Genomic DNA, 20,940 nt, shown 5'->3' with positions numbered 1-20,940 from the left:
ATGAGAAGTCAGTTTTGTAACCTAAAAAAGTATTTACTTATTAAAAATATTAATACTTTCATAAACTATACAAAAAGTTAATGAGACAAATGTGCATTTGTAGAACTGCATGTCAGTCATGCCAGATCCCTGCCAGGGAGGGCCCAACAGGGCCTCATTGGTCTGTGAGCACACAGAGTGATTCTTGTTTAGATGTGCACATTCATCTACTTGACCGGCATGGTCAGCCCTGCACTGCTCAGTGGTTTCCTTCTCTTACGAATGTGCATGTCAGTTGTCTACTTCTTTGAGCAGACATTTACCTTCCTCATCCACCAGCCATTGGAAGAAGACTGGGACCATGCAGATGATTAATTCGACCCATTCTCTGTGGGCGTTTCCTGGAGGCCCTCTTCCATCATCTTATTGGGAATTGGATGAGGTTCCTTAGCTTCTTTTCTTTTTCACATCTTGCTGAAGCAGAGTTTTGAAAAACAAAACCACAAACTCAGCTATTCCCCAGAAGAAATGTGTTATCAAAGATAGTCTCCATGGGGGCTGACTCTGGCTGTCCAACACTTGTCCATTTGACATGTAAACCATCTTGCTCATTGTTCCCTGCCTCTGGAGTGACCGAGCAGCCTGACCCCTTTTGACTTATGTCAAAAATAACATTTTTTAAATGAGATTTTTTTGTTTTGTTTTATTTTTTTACTCTTCCAAAAATTCCAAGTAGAACATTTAGAATAAAAAATCACCTGCTGGGCTTAATGAAATACTTAACATTTCTAGTTAAGAAAAAAGTCTTTGATAGTCTCTTATTCAGTCTTAGCAGTAGGAAAGGAGAACAGGGTCATACAGAACTGAATTTAAATCTTAGGTCCTGTCATTTTTAGACTGGTTTCCTTCTCTACATTGGGTGAGATGACAGTAGCTATTGTGACGATTAAATGAATTAATCTATGGCATGTGCTTAGCCATAATTATTATTACCTATAGTAATAATAACTTAATCTCTTTGAGGTTCACTTTTTTCCTGGATGATTTTTCTGAGGATTGGATGACGTGATTATGAAAATAATAATGAAAGCACTTAGTGCTAGCCCTGTGCTGAGTGTTGACCTGGTGCCCAGTGCCATTCCAAGCACTTGGCATGTATAATATTAACTTAATCTTCCTAACAACCCTCTGAGATAAGTACTTTGTGGGGCTTGATGAATCCAGGACATAGGGAGGTGAAGTAACAAGCCCCAAAGCAGTGACTGAGCTAGGGTTTGAACCCAGGCAGTCTGGCATCATGGCCTTGCTGCTGTCCTGCTGGAGCGCTGTGTTCTGCTGTTGCTCTCCCAGACTGTCTTCTCAAGGACTGCATAAAGCAGGCACAAGACATTTGTCACTGTTCTTCCACAGTTTCCCACTGTCACTTCCAGTGGAGCTGCCAGTTAAAAGTAGAGTCAGTATAGTTATGTTTTTAAAATAATTTTATGGTGACTTTCTTAGGATTTGTAGTTGCTGATCCATGTACACTTTTTCCCCTTTCCACTTTATTTGGGATCTCTATGTTCTGTCTGAAAGTATTGGGTTTTAAATGGAAAAGGTAAGGTTCCTGTAATCCATTTCTGAAAGAACGCAGATTCTGGGAAGTAGGATATGGGAAGCAGTCCAAGTACGTTTGGATGTGCAGATGAAGAAGTAATTGAGATGTTTTAATGTAGCCCTTAAACAAACATGAAAAAAGGAGCTTTGTCCTGCTGTCAGAACAATAAAGCCATTTGTCAAAAACACCTAGAGATTTGATCTTAAAAAATTGCTGTATCTGATATGATATGTTAAGCTTTTTGATCTACAGAACTGTTCCAGCAGCTAAACAATTCAAACTGTCAGACACAGCTTCTTTCTTCATCCTGAATAATTAATGAGATCTAAGCCTTCAAACATGACCTGACAGGATCAGGTCAAATTAGGTAGTTACAACCTTGGTATTTCTGCATCAGAATTTGTTTATCAGCCAAATAATTTTTTTATCCTCACCTAAGGACATTTTTTTTTCATTGCTTTTAGAGAGAGAGGAAGAGGGAGGAGGGGAAGAGAGGTAAGGGGGGAAGAGAGAGAGAGAGAGAGAGAGAAACACTGATGTGAGAGAGAAACATTGACGGGTTGCTTTCTCATAGGCACTCCAACTAGGGATTTACCCCATAACCTGGGAATGTGCCCTCCTGACCGGGATTCAAACCTGGGATTTTTGGTCTATGGGATGATGCTTCAATAAACTGAGCCACATTGGCCAGGGTGCCAAGTAGTTTTTAACAGAAAATCTGTGAATCTCTTAATATTCAGGGTGGGGCAAAAGCAGCTTTACAGTTGTTTGTATGACAAAAATAATAAAGTAATTTTGTTTCATGTACTTATGACTGTCAGCGTACTTTTGCCTACCTTGTATATAATTTAAAAGTGTTACTTTTCATAACTAAAGGCCTTCTGAAGTGATTTTGAAAAGATTTGTGATACAAATTTAATAGTAAACAAAATATAGTCATTCTCCCTTATGCCAGGGGTATATATTCCAAGACCCCCAGGGGATGCCTGAAACCTTGGATAGTATCAGCCGTATTTAGTACTGTATTTTTTCCTCTACATGTATACCTTTTCATTTAAAGGAAGCACTTCATGGCTTCTCTTTGACATATCCATATTGTAAACATCACTACTTTTGTACTTTTGTACTATTAAAAAAAGAAAATAAGGGGGATGACTTGAACATGAGCACTGCAATATTGCCACGGTTGATCTGATAACCATGGTGGCTGCTGAGCAACTAAGAGGCAGGTAGTGTCTGCAGCATGGAGGTGCCAGACAAAGGGATGATTCATGTCCCAGGTAGGATGGAGCAGGATGGAGATTTAGTCATAGAACAGCATGCAGTTTAAAATTTATGAATTTTTTGTTTCTAGAATTTTCCATTTAATATTTTCAGACAGTGTTTGTTCTTGGGTAACTGAAACTGGAGACAGCAAACTTGTTGATAAGGGGGACATTACTGTATTCATAGCTTCTTTTACTGGCCTTTTTAAGTCATCATAAATGAATATGATTATATGGATATTACTTAATTTTATTCCTTCCTTTTTAGCTTCCTCTGCAAAAATGGGCCTGGTTGAAACAAAGTTGGCAATTATTCCTGGTGGAGGTATGAATTGTTCACACCCATCTTGATTTGTTCTAAAAGACAGCATAAGGTAAAAAAGGTGTTAGTTGAAAAGGCAACATTTTGGATGAAGAGACTAATACTGAACTGTTTGCTTCTTCAATCAAGTTCTGATTCAGAATGCATTCTTTTAGCTTGTGTAGGTGTGAAGACGGTAGGTACGCTGGCTCTGACTCTCTTTTTATGCTCTCTCCTGTGCTTTTCTGGGTGATTTCTTAATTTTTAAATTATTGCACCAATCTCATTGTTCTTGAAAGGATGACACCATTATTTTGAAACTTATATGTGGGTCTGTAATGTGTGTACCCTCAGAGAGCTCCACCCATGCAGTCAGACCCCAGTGGAGAAGGGGCAAGAGCACCCAGGTTCTGTGCCAGGTTTCTTGTGTCTCTGCACAGCAAGACAAAGGTTGGGGTTCTCAGGCAGCTAGTATTGTTTATTCTGTTACTACAAAAATGATAGCTGTTTCTTTTTGAAGATTCATTTAAGAAAGTACTTGTCCACCACTGATAATGACATTTTGCATCACCCAATAAATCTGAAATTTTTGCTCTTTTTGTCTGATCCAGAAAATTTGGAGATACTCACATTTTGTGACATTCATTACAAAAGTAGACATCACTTGAAGATGTTCACATTGGTAACTTATTAGCATATGAATGAAATAACAGTACAGTATAAAAAATTAAATGCAGTATTGAATACTTCAGGCATGTTTGTACCAGAATAGGTTAAAATTATATGTTTAACTGTATCATTACAAGAGTATTTATCCTGATTAGGGTGTATAGGTAGAACTTAAAGCATAACTCAGTGACACTGAAGACTATTGAGGTCAATATGTAAGGCTCACTAAATTTTCTACTTTGGTAGTCCATGAAAATTTTATTCTTGTAGGTAAAAACATACAATATCTACCTGTTGTGTCAACCTGTTTTCATAGTGACTAATGAAAAAAAAAGAAGATTTAGAAGAAAATACATCCAATTGAAAAGAGTTATCAAATAACTAATGTGTGAAATAAAACAAAGTTTAGGAAAAAGATGATATGATGTTTCATAAATTCTTTTAAGAAATAAGCATTTGTTTGTAATTAGGATATAACTGATCCTAGAAAGGTAGTGACTATTGTCAAATAGTGCCCCAGGCCCCACAAGGTATCAGTGTGAAACTTGGGCAGGTGACCTTATTTGGAAAGAAGGGTCTTTTTTTGCAGATATAATTAAGGATTTAAAGATGAGATGATTCTGGATTATCTGAATGAAGTTTAAATCCAGTGATAAATGTTTTGTAAGAAGAGAAGACTGGAACAAAAGAGGGGAAACACAGAAGATCACTTGAAGATAAAGACAGGGATTGAAGACGTGCATTTACAAGTCAAGGAAGCTCAGGGATTACTGGCAATCACTAGAAGCTTGGAGATTGAGAGCCTCCAGAAGGAATCAGTCCTGCCAATATCTTGATTTTGGACTTTGGCCCCCAAAATTATGAGAATTAAATTTCTGTACCTTTAAGCCATGAAATTTGTGGTAGTTCGTTACAGCAGCCTCAGGAAACTTTTACAGTAGTTTTTAATGCTTAAGTAATTTTTTTTGGACAGGGACTTTACATGTATGTATATCAGAAGGGGTAGGAGAAAGATGAACTTGGGAATTTGGATATTTATCATGTTCTAAATGTGAAATGGTTTGTATTAAATCCACTAGAAGGTAGGATAGTTATATGAGAGTTCTCTTGGGTTTGATTAGGTAAAAAAAAAGCTTAGCTGATTATACTGTAGAAATGAGGGTGATATCTTTAGCTTGTTTAATCTTCTCTTGTGAGCTAGCCATATGAGGTCTGGAAATTAACAGATTCTTCCCATTGTATGTAAGTTCTTTAGGGTCCTCCTCAATAGTGAATCCATTAATTAGAACACACTTTCTATAAATTTGATTGAATTTAGACTATGTATTCTCATCAGTACTGTTATTTTTAAAAATTCATATTAAATAAATTTGTCATAAAATTTAGAATGCTTTAACATTAATTCAAATGAAGCTGTGCCTCCCTATTTGGATTTTTGTATATTTGATAAACACGAGAGAGTTAACCTGATGCTCCTGGTTGGCATAAAGTTTCTTAAAACAAGATAAATTAGAAAATGATGGTTTTGAAGATATAGTAGTATTCATAGTGAACATGGATATTAATGGACCGTTAATATAAGGTGTCTTTTAGATTAGTACTCTGAATTTAGTGTTTACTAAAAAGGAGATTGTCTGCTGTCAAATAACTATTAAAAGTATATAGTTAATGTAAAGGAAAGTAGAAACATTAAAACCAAATGCACTTCTTTAAGTAGTATTACATGAGATGTAGTTTTAAAAAGGAATGTAGTTGAACATCATATATTTAAACCAGCACTTTTATTTGTTATATACATATATTTGACTGTAGACTAATATTATCAAATACAAAATACAGTGTTAATGATTTAAAGTACTAGCCAATTTAAAAATAATTAAAATTGTGCCCTGGCTGGTGTAGCTCAGTGGATTGAGCACGGGCCTGCGAACCAGAGGATCGCAGTTCGATTCCCAGTCAGGGCACATGCCTGGGTTGCAGGCTGGTTCCCTGCAGGCCAACTCCCAGCAGGGGACACACGAAAGGCAACCATACATTGATGTTTCCCTCTCTCCTTCCCCTCTAAAGATAAATAAGTAAATAAAATCTTAAAAAAAATAAGATAAATAAAATCTAAAAAACATAAATTAAAAAAAAATAAAAATAATTAAAATTGTTACTCTAGGGCAAACACAAGGCTCACGGGCCAAATCCAACCCTCCACTTTCTTTCAACCTTGTGGGAACACTGAGCTCCTTGCTCCTAGTTTAGGACCGCATACTGTAATTTATGCATTCCTAAATTTACATTCAGCCCTTTGAAGGCAACTGTGAGGCTGATGTGGCCCGCAGTGAAAGTGAGTTTGATACCTCTGCTCTGAGAGCTTGCTACAGTATTCTCAGTTGTATCGGGGATTTTGTACAACATAGTCCTCTACTGTGTTCTCCAGTATTTTCACCTTTAAGAATGCAGCTTACCTCCTGTCTTCTTCCAACCAAGAGAATACTTGAGTAGTTAAAATGAAACTCTTACGTAGAAGTAGCTCCTCAAACAATACTACTCTTTAGCATATATGTAAGAACCAAATAAAACAAGTTCAGAGGACTAGGATTGTTTTTATTTAACAGTTTGTAAATTTCTTTGCACACAAAATGGTGGCAAGTTCCCTCATTCTAGCCTTTTTCCCCCCTTGCCTCTTCTGTGGAGGATTTGGGGTTTATATCAAGAAATTTTATTACGCCTACCCTAAGGTAACTGATAAGGTTTTTTGCTTGGGTATACATCACTCTAGACAATGCCTAGTATTTCCAGTGCTCCTATTCTCTCTTGTTTTTTATTTTGGAAATATTCAAACTTTAGGAAGTTTGAGAAGCAGTAAAATGAACCTCCTTGTACCCCTCATCAAGATCTTCTCTCCCCTCACCCATCACCTGCCACATTCTATCTCCCACTCTGTTCTCCCTCCTCAGATGCACAACCATCTTTTCTTGTTGAACCACTTCAAAATAACAAGGTGAACCTTTAAGATTTCCAACCTGCCTTTCCTCAGAATAAGAAAGGACTCTTATATAACCACAACATTATTATCACACGGAATAGTAGTGACATTACTATTGAGATTTCCCCAGGTGTTTCAAAGTTTAGTTTGTAGTTGTTTTGTTTTGCTTTCCCATTTCAGGATCTAGTTCAATGTCACATATTACTATATTTGGTTAGAAGTTTTTTTAAAAGATTTAGACAAGTCATCCCTCTCTTTGTTTTTTAATAACTAATCTAAAATTAAGGCATGGTGGGGTTTTCACATTGTGAATTTGATAGAGTTATTTTTTTTAAGTTTAGGTTAAAAATTTTTGCCAAGAATTCTAATTGGACCATGCTCTTATGTTTTATTTTCACTTTATTTGATGGTACTTAAGAAAGGTGTTAAGTTGTCCCACTTTGAGTGATAATGATTTTGATCACTTCTTTAAGTTGGCAACTAACTGTGGGTACATGTTTAGTATTCTCTTCTTGGAAAATTCTCAGGAGAAGCATCTTTAATAATTATTACCAACATTGACTGTCCCCCAAATTAAAAAGAAAAAAAAAGAAAATTAGAGGACTCAGGTTTCACAGGACCAGAACAAGTGTCCCCAGTTTGTTTTCTTCTCTCCTGGGTAGCGGATTTAGGGCATTACTGTCCATCTCACTTGGAGGCTGTGTTTGGCAGTAAGGTCATGTCTTGGCCACTGGTGTCCAGGAACTCTAGTTTAAGGTGTGTTTATGAAGTAATGATGGATTTTTAAATCCTCTGTTGAGTGTTGTCTTAAACACGGCAGTCATTTTGGAAAGTTTTATTTACCATCGTTATTGAAATCCTTTAGAATTTACATTAGAATCTGAACTTACTCTTTCGAATATACTCAGCAAGACTCATCATTTTCCTGTGAGGGTGAATTTGACTGTCACAAATAGCAAAAGAGCTTTCTATGCCTGATTAATAAGGTCATACTATATCAGGAAGAAGGAAAATATAACAACATAAATAAGACTGCTTTTTTAAGACTGCTTTTCTAAAGAGGTTTATTAATTTCAAACAGTTACCAGCTTATGAGTAGTGGAGAGCACTGCTGGATTTAGGGGACTGCTTCCCAAGTGACCTCTCCAAAGGCCAGCACTGCTTCATATTATACTATGCAGTGACTCATTTCCTTGTACGTTTAAAATGTAGTTCAGTAACCCTTCACTACTTTATGCCTAATTAGGGTTTTTGGAAGTTAGTAGGTGGCTTCCCACTGTTAACAGGCCTTTTGTTAGTTGCTGTGAAGGAAACATACAGGGTGAGGGAAAAGTAGGTTTATAGTTGTGAGTATGTGAAACAGTTTATTCTTGTATTGTTAATTATTGTATTATTTTCCATATAAACAACTGTAAACATACTTTGGCTCACTGTGTATTTATCCATATATGACTCACCAATGCTCCCTTGGAATTGCCCATCTAAAATCTGATAGGAGAGATTAAACTTGTGTGTAAGTATCAGAACTGCCCTATCATTATAAAATTGTTTGAATCAGACAGTAATAAGCAGTTTGCCACTGGGACTTGTGAGTTCTAGAAAATGGTGTGAATTCTGTCAGCTCTCAGCTTGAGTTTACAAGGCCTGCAGGGTGGGTTCCCAGTACTGTTCTAACTGCCTTTCCTGCTGTTGTTCCCTTTGCTCACACACTGTGTTCCAGGCACATTTATTCACTTAACTCAGCAAATACTTATTGAGCCATGCACTGGTGGATATATACTGGGCCTACAGCAGTGAGCAAACAAAAATAGATCACTGCTGCCAAGAAGCCAACATTCCAGCACATGGACAGGAAACGTGGCAGAGTAAGTTGTGAAGTATGGTAGAAGTGTCCCGGGCTGTAGGAAAAGAACTCGGGTAAGGGACCTGCCGAGGTGTGGGGTCTTCACTTTAACACAGGGGATCAGAGGAAGCCTCCCTGAGAAGGTAATATTGGAGTTAAGATTGATAGGAATTGGGGAAGTTAATCATACAGATAGAAAGAAGAGCATTTCAGACAAAGGAATACCCAGGATAAAGGGCTATGGTGGAAGCATGCCTGAAGTAGTCACCCCACACTGTAACCATAACAAACAGGAGGAGGAGAGTGATGGGAGACACCATCAGAGAAGCAGTTGTGGTCTCAGGCATTTAAAGATTTGTCTGGTCCCCATGCCAAGAGTAGACATCAGTGATCCAGGTTAGAGGCAGGAGCACTTTCCTGCTAGGCCTAACCCTATGATTGTAGTTCAAGTGGATTCTGATAGGGCCTGGACTGGGCAGTGGTGGTAGAAGTATTTGGGTGTGGCTAGACTCTGGAGAATCTCCTGACAGATCAGATCAGTAATTAAAGAGAGGAAAGTAAACATTGACCCCTGGCTGGAGTAACTGAGAATAAGTTCCCTTCAACTGAGATGTGGAGAACTGTGAAAAGAATAGGTTTGAAAGAGACAGTGAGGAATATTGTTTTGGACATGTTCACTTAAAAACCTAAGTTCAATACCCAAGTGTAGTATCAATCAGGTAGACAGTTGGTTGTGCAAATGAAAATGTGGAATTTATTATTTTTTTTCTAGCATCCACAGGTCTGGTTTTAAAAAACCCAGAAATGGACATTGGCACAGGCAGAATTCCAGGAGAGTCTTTCTAGTTCAGGCTTAACAAACCGGGAAATAAAATTTCCTTATAGTAACAGCCATAGCAGACAGGACCCAAAACACTAAAAATTCTGAGGGAGGAGAACCTTCTCCTTCAGTCAGAGGAGCTTTGTCTCAGGAGGGTGGTTGGAAGACCCAGTGCTTCTCTTTTCTCTGTCCATCTACCATTTGGTCTTGGACATAGAGATAGTTAGAGTACAGTGCACAGCAAGGTAAATGCAACCCCAGTGTTCTAGGCAGAAGACCAGAAGTACAGACAGAGAGTCCCAGGGAATCATCAAGGATTAGGGAGATGGTGAGTAGTGAGGAGCTCAAGAAGGGAACCCTGTAAAGTCATTTGTGACCTCCTGGACTCAATCTTGGGCTGAGCTGTGTGCTCTGATGCTAAACCACATACTAAACACTGCAAATTGGAACCAAGAGATAGACCACTGCTCCAATTTGAGACTGGCCAAAGGCCTTGAAAACATAACACTGAAAGCACAATCCACAGAAGGCTGGAATGTGCAGTCTGAATACAACTAAGTTAATTGAATGCTAAACAAAATTGTCTGGGCCAGAATAACTCAGCATATGAAGTAACTGAAAATCACAACTTTTCATGGGAGAAGAGAATCAACAGATGCCATCCCAGATGGCAGATGTTGGAATTATCAGAGAAAGAGCTTAAAGCAGTTATAACAAAAATGCCCCAAGAAATAGAGGTGAAGTGTTCCAGTGCCTACCTGTCTTGCCTTTAGCTTGTTGGTGAGGGATTCCTTGACTAGGTTTCTGAGGATGGCCAGGCACCTAATAGCTGACACTGGGCAGATGTGACTGTTAGTTATTTCTTAGTCATATACACCCACAGCCCAGGGGAGGATGATATCACAAGCCCCACAAGGCCACACAGAGATTATACTAGGGAACAGAGTGAAAAAACAGGCTGTAGGTGTCAGGTTTGGTAGTAATAAGAGAGAAGGATGTGATTGGCTTATTTGAATAATTGCATGGTTTAGCTGGAGCTGAAATCCACTCCCAGTGACAAATTGGAACCATACCTGGGCTCCCTGGTGAGGCAGCTTGTTTGTCTAGGGGACTTGTATGTGGGAGAGCAAAGTGGGGAGGAGGCTTGTGGTCAGGTCATTTGTGGTTCACCTGATTTCCCTAGATATTAGGCAGCACAGAATATTGGGCCTTAACTTTAGGCCTCATACCACATGAACAAATGGAAATATAGAAAGTTTCAAAAAAAGAAATAAAAGATAAAGTACCCACTGATAGAAATTTGGGGACTGGAAGATACAATAGCCAAAATAAAAACACGCTATATGGCCTGAATTGCAGGATAGAGATAACAGAAGGAAGTGAATTAACTTTAAGAGGAATTAATAGAAATTAATCCGTCTGAATAACAGAAAGAAAAAAAACCAATAGGACAGTACTGTAATGTTAAATGTTTGTCACAAGAGTCCCAGAAGGAAAGAAGAAAGAGTGTGGTTCATAAAAAAAATGTTTGAAGAAATAATGGTTGAAGACTTCAGAAATTCGATGAAAGGCATAAACAAAAGGATTTAAGAAGCTAAGTGAACCCAAACAAATAAACCCAAAGAAATCCATGACCAGACACATAAACTGTTTAAAACTAGAGCCACCCCTAAAAATAATTTTTGAAAATCAGAGGAGAATCACACATTATTTATAGGAAAACAAGAGTAGATTCCTCGTCAGAAACAATGGACTCCAGAAATAACTGGAACGTTTCTGTAGTGCTGAAAGAAAAGGACTGTCAACCCGGAATTCTGTATCAGAGAAAATGTCTTTTAGGAAGTAGGTGAAATAGACATTTTCAGATTAAGGAAAACTAAGAAAATTTATTACCTGTAGGTGGTATTGGTGAAAAGATAAGCCCATTGATTAGTGGAACTGACAGAATCTCAAAATAGATCTATACAGATATGGCCAGTTGAAAATTGACAAATACACTGGCATTTCAGTGGAAAAAGCATGGTGTTGGAAAAGTTGGACATCCATATTGCAAAAAGTAAAAAAACAACCTCAATTTCAATCTCACAATTTGTACAAAAATAGACTCAAAGTATTATACTCTTAAATACAAAATGTAAAACTGTGTACTGAAGCTTCATACCATAGAGCCTTAAGTGAGTATTACTGAACGTGTGTTACTGCTTCTGGAGGAGTCAGAATAAAGTTAACTTTAAGGAGTAGTTAACAGTAAATTACTGTTACAGGAACATTTTATTTTGTTCAGCTATATGTTTTTCTTCATTAAGGTTTGCTTGATTGCTTTGTATGTCCAAATGTTAAGTAGTGGAATCGAATTAGTCAGCGATTTTGATTCTGGGTACTTTAATTTCCTTTGTATGACCTCTTCAATATTAGTGTCTCTTGTTCTCATTTTTTTGTTTTATTTTTTTGTGTTTTTTAATAAGCAGTAACTTGGTATTTTAAGGGTTTTATTTTTTTGTGAGTAGCACATTACTTTCCTATTGTCCAGTTGTAATCAAGATAACCTTATTTGCATTTGAATATTCTATAGTATATATCTTATGTATCAAGTTAAATAACAATTTTAAGACCCACTTAGAGGCGCCTAGTAGATAGCTCAGTTGATTTTCTATACTAGTGTGTTCATATTTTTTTCTCTTTGTCTTTAGTGTATCTACTATAGTTTTTGCATTTCGGTTACCAAGGGCTTACACACAACAACTTAGAACATGCCTATTTTAGGTTTATAACAACTTAAGTTTGAATGCATTCTAGAGCTCTGCATTTTTACTCCTCCCATGTTTTATGCTTTTTGTGTCATATTTTACATTATCTTACCTTGTGTATCTATTAACAAATTATTGTAGTTATAGTTATTTTTAATACTTTCGGCTTTTAACCTTTATATTAGCTTTATAAGTGATTAACCTCCCACATTCAAAGCATTAGGTTAGTTTGAATTTTACCATTGAGTTTATGATATTTACTTTTACCATTGAGATTGATACTTTTATTTTTTACTGTATTTTTTGTTTGTTTGTTTAACTTAAAGAAGTTCCTTTCACATTTTTTGTAGGGCCAGTCTAATGGTGATGAATTCTTTTAGTTACTTGTTTGGAAGACTCTTCATCTCTCTTTTAATTGTGAAGAACAGCTTTGCCAGATAGAGTATTCTGGGTGGAAAGTTTTCTTTCAACACTTTGAATATATCATGCCACTTTCTTCTGGCTTGTAGAATTTCTGCTGGAAAATCTGCTCATGGTCTTATGGGGGTTCCCTGTGTCTGTAACAAGTTGTTTTTTACTGCTTTTGAGATTTTTCTCTTTTAACTTTTCACACTTTAATTATAATGTGCCTTGGTATGGGTTTATTTTATTTACCCTATTTGGATTTTGCTGTCATTTTAATTTCTCAGGTTAGGATGTTTTTAGCTATTATTTGTTCAAGTAAGTGTTTTTCTCCTTCTTCTCATTTTTCTGGGACCCCCGTAAAATAAATATTGGTCTGCTTGATGTTCTCCCATAAGTCTCTTAGTCTTCACTCTTTTTCCTTTTTCTCCTTTTCCCCCCCTCCGATCGGATGAGTTCCACTGCTCTATATTTTGAATTTGCTTATTCTTTCTTCCTCTTAATGTAATCTGATCTTGAACCCCTTTACCATATTTTTTCAGTTCAGTTACTGGATTTTTCAACTCTGAATTCTATTTGGTATCTTCTTATATTTTCTTTCCCTTGTTGAAATAGTCATTTTATTCATGTATTCTGTGGTTTTCAGTGAGCATTTTTATGATTTTTTTAATATATTTTATTGATTATACCATTACAGTTGTTCTATTCCCCCCCCTTCAATCCCCTCCACCCGCACCCTCCCTCCCCCACCATTCTCCCCCCCTTAGTTTATAACCACGTGTCTCAAGTTCTTTGGATTCTATATTTCCCCCACTATTCTCGCCCTCCCCCCTATTTTCTACCTACCATCTATGCTATTTTCTGTGCCTTCTCTCCCCTTCTCCTCCTCCCACCCCCCTGTTTCTAACCCTCCATGTGTTCTTCATTTCTATGGTTCCACTCCTCATCTAGCTGTCCTCATAGTTTGCTTTTGTTTTAGGTGTGGTTGTTAATAACTGTGTGTTTGCTGTCCTTTCACTGTTAATATTTTTCATCTTCTTTTTCTTATATAAGTCCCTTTAGCATTTCATATAATAAGAGCTTGTTGATGATGAACTCCTTGAACTTGACCTTGTCTGAGAAGCACTTTATCTGTCCTTCCATTCTAAATGAAAGTTTTGCTGGATAAAGCAATCTTGGCTGTAGGTCTTTGGATTTCATGACTTGGAATACTTCTTTCCAGCCCCTTCTTGCCTGGAAGGTCTCTTTTGAGAAATCCGCTGACAGTCTGATGGGTGTATTCCTTTGTAGGTGACTGTCCGCTTATCTCTTGCTGCTTCTAGGATTCTCTCCTTCATTTTGGTCTTGGCTAATGTAATTATGATGTGCCTTGGTGTGTTCCTTCTTGGGTCCAACTTCTTTGGCACTCTCTGAGCTTCCTGGATTTCCTGGAAGTCTGTTTCCTTTGCCAGACTGGGGAAGTTCTCCTTTATTATTTGTTCAAATAAGTTTTCCACTCGTGGCTGTTTCTTTCCCCCTTCTGGTACCCCTATAATCCGGATGTTGGAATGTTTAAAGATGTCCTGGAGGTTCCTAAGCCTCTCCTCATTTTTTTGAATTCTCATTTCTTCATTCCTTTCTGGTGGGATGTTTCGTTCTTCTTTCTGGTCCATTCCATTGATTTGAGTCCCCGTTTCCTTTCCATCACTATTGGTTTCCTGTGCATCTCCCTTCATTTCAATTAGTTTAGCCTTCATATGTTCCTCTAATTTGTGACTTTGTTCCTCTAATTTGTGACTATAATCTACCAGTTCTGTGAGCATCCTGATAAATAGTGTCCTGAATTGTGCTTCTGAGAGGCTGGCAGTTTCTCGGTCGCTTAGAGTTATTGGCTCTGGGACTTTGAGTTCTTCTTGTGCCATCTTTCGGGTTGTTTGTGCCTGTTCCATAGCAGGATCAGAGCCCTAAAATGTTCACTAGAACAGGGCAACTAAGTCACTGGGTTGTGACGCCGTATGTGGGGGCGGGGTCAAAGAGGGACTCTGGCGTCTTGTCCGCCGCCTGCCGCCACGGCCCTCACCGGTGCAGCAGTTGCTGCCGTCACCAGGCCCACGCATTTCGTCCCACTGCGCGCGAGTGTGCCACCGCTGTCAGCCCTCGCCCCCTGGGGCCTGCGTGGTCTGTCTCACTGTGCGCGAATATGCGCCCGCGGTCTGCCCCGCACCCCAACTGGTTCCAGTCTGCCTGCGCGCCTGGGTCGGGGGCTCTGTCCTGCCCGACCCTACTCGCTGCTGGCTCCGCCCCTCTTACCGTCCCCGTTGAAAGGTTAGATGTAGTTGGACTTCCGTATAATTCAATTTTCTGTCCTTTGGTTGTGTCTTTGTTTATCCAAACCTTTGTTGTATTCAAACTTGGTTGTGGGAGAAGGCACAGTGTTTCCACCTATGCCTCCATCTTGGCGGAAGTCCTATGATTGTTATTTTGAACTCTTTATCAGATAAATCACTTACCTTCATTTTATTAACGTCTTTTTCTGAGGTTTTATCGTATTCTCTTGTTCGGAATATACTTTTTTCTTTCTTCATTTTCATGACTCTGTATTGATTTTATGCATTATATAAAATAGCCTCCTCTTTCAGTCTTAGAGGTATTTTTTTTTCTTTCAGCTCTGCCCTGGCTTAGTTGTTTCCCAAACCTTTGTTTTTGTCCAGGAAGTCGCCTATTCTTCGTGGCCCCCAGTCATTCAAGGTGTGCTAAGAGCTGTCAGTGGCCTGAAAGGGTGGGCTTTAGCATGTGGATTCAGGTTCACTGAAAGCTGAATCCCCAGTCACTTAGGCATCAGCTTTTAAAGTATGAAATATACCTTTTTCAGGAGAAGACTGGGAGATGGGCATTTCTGTTTGTTCCCTCTGTGGTGAGCCCTGGGCATTTAAGAACTCTTTCTTTTTTTGCTATTGTCTTTTTGAGCCCATTAACAGAAGCCCCACTGGACAATAGAGCAGGCCGTCAAGGGATGTGTCCTCTGGTGGGCAGACACAAAAGTTGGGGCACCAGACATGTGCACATGGTCATTTCTTAGAGACACCAGTGACCTGGAGCAGGGCAGATAGAGAGTGTGAAGATGGTGCCTGCTGGCCTCTGTCCCTGAAGAGGATGGTAGTCAGTACTTTGATGTGTGTTTAGTTAGAAGCTGCCCCTCAGGCTACAGCTATGAAGATAAGTTAGTAAGTCTCTTTCATAAAAATACTGGACTTTCACCCTGCTGCCTATATCCTGGGTCCTATGGGTAGCCAGATGTCTGTGTGAGCCCTTTAAGAACTGTTTCTCAGATCACTAAACCCTTGTGGACCTCACGTACATGAACCCTGCTGACTTCCAAACTAGACATTTTGGGTTTTGTCTCTCAGGTGAAGGACTTAAAAGTTGGGGTGCCTGATATGGGGTTTAAACCCTGTGCTCCATGGAAGAAGATTGGAGTTGTGAGTTCTCTCCCAGCTGTGTGTCTCCACGTTGTGGGTGGCATGTATGGTAAGATTGTGTCTCAGCTTTTCCTACTGGTTTTGGAATGAGTTTTTTCTAATATGTAGAAGTTGCTAAGCTGGTTTTTAAAGATTTCTTTCAGAGGAGATTTTTCTGTATTTAACTGTAGATTTGTTGTGTCCATGGGAGGAGGTGAGTTTGGGATTCTTCTGTGTTGCCATCCTGAATTAGAACTCAGTTGCGTTAGTTCTGTCAAATCAGTGATAGCTTAATTAAAAGTTCTCTTAATATATATCCAGACTGATTGTTGCTATTTTTCCATTCACTGAAATCTCACCATATTCTTTCCAGGATCTATTACCCACAAAGGTGGAGTCAAACTTAAAGGTATTTGGCATGAATATTTTCTTTGAAACAGAGTCACTAGTTTTTAGTTTTTTGTTCCTTAGCGGTGAGGACCATCTCTCATGATTCTGGTAGAGCTGCAGTGTGTCCTGATAACATCTAGATTTTGTATCTCTGTATGGAAAACTGGCATTTGTTAAATAAAAAAAATTGTTTTTCCTGCATGTAGAATTATACTGCTAAACTGGAATGTGTTGTACATTGATAGTTACGTGTCTCACCTTTCCCTTTTGTTTTATAGTAGCACTCTGTGAATGTGTTTTTGTACCCTGTGACCACTAGTTAGGGCAACCTGTTAGATAGCCCTACTGTTTTGCTCTTTTCCTACACTTTTTTCTCCTTCTACCTTCTGCTGTCTTGTTAACCATATGTCACCTTTAGAAAATAATCTCTTTCATCTACTATGCCTCCTCCAGTGAGTAAACTCCCCGCAGTGTCCATGTCTCATTGGGGAAGTCTTCTGTAAGACCTATTGTAAACTGTTGATAAAAAAGTATGATATAAATTTAAAATTTAACTCTCAGAACATTCAAACATAAGAGTAGTATTGCTGTTTAATAAGGAAAACATATCAACACTAATAACATGGTTAGAAGTATAAAATAATAATGGGAGACAGTTTTGAGGAATTTTGAAGTTGAATGAACCTTTTAGCAATTCACAATTTCTTAAAAGTAATCGTTTGTGTTGTGTTATGACACTTAATTTGAGTCATTGTTATGACTCAAACTATATGGAAATAGTCCCAATAAGTAATTACTATTAATGGTTTGATGCTTATCATTTCAGATTTTAAAATGTATCTACTGATTTATTAATATAGATAACACAGGCTTTTTCCCTAAAGATACTATGGCCATATACATTCTCTTTTGCTGCTTGCTGTTTTGAATTTAATGCTATATTTTAGATATGTCTCCTTTATAACTGTAGTAGAAAAATGTGTAGTTTTCCACTGTAAAGCATTCTCCTGGCCTTTACTTTTTGATATACATCCATAATTTTATGAAGGAAATAACTCTGTGTATTGATAATTTTGAAACTTTTGATACTTCAATTATTTAGGTAGATTTCTTTTTATTGAAAGATGTTAGCTTTCTTGGAATGAACTGTTCTGGTAATGGTATATTATTCTTTCATGCTTAATGGCACTTCTGGATTCTGTATGCTTATATTGGAATGGTATTTTTATGTGTCCATTTTTATAGATGAAGTTAGTTTGAAATTTTATTTCATATGTTATCTTGTGATATTTTTGGTAGCAGTTAAATGTTAGCAATTTAAAGTATTTGGAATTTTGTTTATTTGGTTTCTGGAATACTTGAAATAATATTGGAATTAACATTTTCTTGACCTTGTCGTAATTTTACTTGGATGTCCTGATATATTTTGACACTTAAAAAATTTCCAGTTTAGTAATTAATATTTCCTAGGATATATGTTTATCCAGATTTTCAGATGTATTAACATAGACTTGTATATAATTTTTCTTATAATTATTTTAATTTCCTGTCATATTTGGGTCTTTCTCCTTAATTGTTTTTGTTTTCTTCCCTTTTTCCTGATTTGCTTTTTCATAGAACTAGCTCTTATATTATCTTTTTACTCTTTCTCTTTTTTCTAATTTATGACTTCCTGTTTTTATGATCATCAATTTCAGCTTTATTTCTCACTTTCTCATTACTCTTTTAACATAACAATTTAAGTATTTCCTTAGTTTACCTTCATTTTTAGTGATGAAGGAACTTTAGTGTATCTTTAAGCTAGTTTTAGCTGCTTAGCATTCATTTTCATATAGCACTCCTATTATTATTTTCTAGATTTGCATTTTTATTCTTATTTAGCTTTAACCTAAGAGTAGCTTAGTGTTTTTTTAAGTTTCCAAGTTATTTTTAATGTTAACTATTAATAATTTGTAGTTTCATTATCTAATGTTCAGATATTTTCTGTAGGACTACTTTTAGGAAGTTATTGCAGTTTCATTTTGTATAATAATTACATTGGCCAGTTTTTGTAAATACATTCCATGGCCTTTGAAATGAAAAAGTTCTTTTTGTTTGTAGGGTTTAGATATAGTTTTATATACTTTATTACATCTTTTTTTAGTTTTTGTGCATTTGATCTGTCAGATTAGAGACAGGTATGTCAAAGTATCTATTGCTATTACCTTTGTCAAATTTTTGTTTTTCTATCAGAGTTTCTTGTATATATTTCAATTCTCTTTTTTGGTGCCCAGAGAAGTCATTATGGTTGATACCACATAATCAGTATGTGCCATGCCGATTTTTACTTTGAATTCTGTTTTACCTGATGACGATTCTATGAACCCCCACTTCACCTGAGCATCATTTGCCCCATTATCTTACCCAACCTTTTCTTTTCTACTTTTGAGTTGGTTTGTTTCAAGAGTGTGTTTTATAGGCATTATACAGTTTGTAGATGTTATACAATGAATTGTTCTAAGAGATAATTTTAGCCTATTTTTCACATTCTTCATTTCGGGAAGAAAACCCCATAGTAACTAGTTTCATAGGCCCAGTGTCTTCATGACTTGATTCTTGCTAGTGAGTATTGTGCCAGATTTTGTTTCTGTAGTGCTATGTACAGGTTCAGTATTTCTTTATATTTTAATGTACATGTAATATGAAGGTACTTTTTTACCAAAGTTTTGCGGTTTATTATTTGCATTTTTCTTTGGATGTGCCATTGGCAGAATCAGCCAGTTATATTTATGGAGTTTTACAAAAATAATCTGAGTTGACTGGTGTGGGTTAATTGCCTATACTAGGCAATCATTAGGTGTTGAAAATAATTTCTTACTTAATTCTACTGATCTTTAAAGTTTTTCCAAGTTTTGAAAATATAAATAATATTTTGAGAACCAGCATTAACTTAATGGGGTTACATAAAGGACATTTATATTTAATATTGGCTCTGGCTATTATTTTTGCCCTTGCATGGAAAAATTATTTAAATATTTTTAAAAGCATGAAGCTGTGCTTTAGGAAGCTATTTTGGTACAAGTCTCAGAGGACAGATTGCTATTTCTTTCCCACCCCAATATAAACTAGGTCACTGCCTTTTGGCACATCTCCATGACGTGAGATTTATTTGATGTTCAAGTGAGCTATCCAGAAATAGTGTTGCAGTGTCAGCAAGGCCACTTTTCATTTCATAAACATAATTTTCAGTGCCCTGGAATTAATTTATTTTTTGACCTGTTAATAATTACACTTTTGTCATGAGCATTTCAGACATAGAGGAAGTGTCTGGAATGTTCGTAATCTTTCTGTTAGATGATAAGTTATAAGGTTTCTGTTCAGCTTGGATATTTAGCCTGTTGAAGTAGTGGGTGTTTATGAAAATCAAGGAGCTATTTATTTGTTAAGCAAGCTTTGATCTGATGCCATGATAGAATTCACTAGCTCAACTCGTTGAGAATACTCATCTAATATATGCATTTTCATCATTTTAAAATTTTTTTAAAAGATTTTATTTTCAGACAGAGGGGAAGGGAGGGAGAAAGAGAGGGTGAGAAACATCAATATGTGGTTGCCTCTCATGCAACCCAGGCGTGTGCCCTGAGTGGGGATTTGGTTTGCAGGCAGCACTCGATCCACGGAACCACCAGAGCTAATATATGTATTTTTTAATTTCATTTTACTGTGGCCAACTTTAAACATGATCAGGGAAGTTCCTGTTCCATTCAGCAGCCAGAGCAAGTAGTTGAAAAATCCAAAATAACCATCGGACTCCTCTAAAATCATTTAGCTGTCAATTGTAAAATACCTGATATTTAAAATGAGCTATTTTGAAAACTAAAATTGGACCTGCCTTTTGACCCAGCAATTCCACTGCTGGGACTGTATCCTAAGAACCCTAAAACAGCAATCCCAAAGAACATATGCACCCCAATGTTCATAGCAGCACAATTTACAATAGCCAAGAGTTGGAAGCAACCTAGGTGCCCGTCAGTAAATGAATGGATCAAAAAACTATGGTACATTTACACAATGGAATTCTATGCAGCAGAAAGAAAGAAGGAGCTCCTACCTTTTGCAGCAACATGGATGGAACTGGAAAGCATTATGCTGAGTGAAGAAGCCAGGTGTTGAAGGACAAATACCATATGATCTTACTTTTAACAGGAAGCTAAACAACAAAACAAACAAGCAAGCAAAATATAACCAAAGACACTGAAATAGAGAACAGGGGGACAGTGACCATAGGGGAGAGGGGAGGAAATTTCAGGGGAAATAGGGGAAGGATTTACAGGAACTAGTATAAAGGACACATGGACAACAACTAAGAAGGGTGGAAATGGGAGGGAGTGGGGGAGCACGGGGCGGGTTGGGATGGGAGTAATAGAAAACGGTACTTGAAAAATAATTAAATGAATTAAAAAAATAAAATGAGCTACTTTGAAATCAGTTGTGTGTCATTTAGTGTTTCAGAAAGAGATTGAGAAAATATAAA

The 20,940-nt window shown here is 37.3% G+C and overlaps 1 protein-coding gene and 1 pseudogene across 6 annotated transcripts in view; one reads left to right on the top strand and one right to left on the bottom strand.

Moving 5' to 3' along the window:
- AUH (AU RNA binding methylglutaconyl-CoA hydratase) overlaps positions 1–20,940 on the top strand; it is a 206,620-nt gene that overhangs the window by 92,080 nt on the left and 93,600 nt on the right. For all 6 annotated transcript variants that reach the window (XM_037041259.1, XM_037041283.1, XM_037041267.1 and 3 more), the window contains one exon: positions 3,110–3,166. In XM_037041259.1, coding sequence (XP_036897154.1) covers positions 3,110–3,166 — 57 coding nt within the window. The remainder of the gene's footprint in view (positions 1–3,109; positions 3,167–20,940) is intronic.
- On the bottom strand, positions 267–702 carry LOC118983621 (selenoprotein K-like; annotated as a pseudogene).

Source organism: Sturnira hondurensis, unplaced genomic scaffold (assembly GCF_014824575.4).
Source record: "Sturnira hondurensis isolate 20B ecotype Veracruz unplaced genomic scaffold, ASM1482457v3 Scaffold0000460, whole genome shotgun sequence".
Taxonomy (NCBI): Eukaryota; Metazoa; Chordata; class Mammalia; order Chiroptera; family Phyllostomidae; genus Sturnira; species Sturnira hondurensis.
The sequence above is the reverse complement of the archived record's forward strand: the minus strand, read 5'-3'. Positions and strand labels throughout refer to the sequence as shown.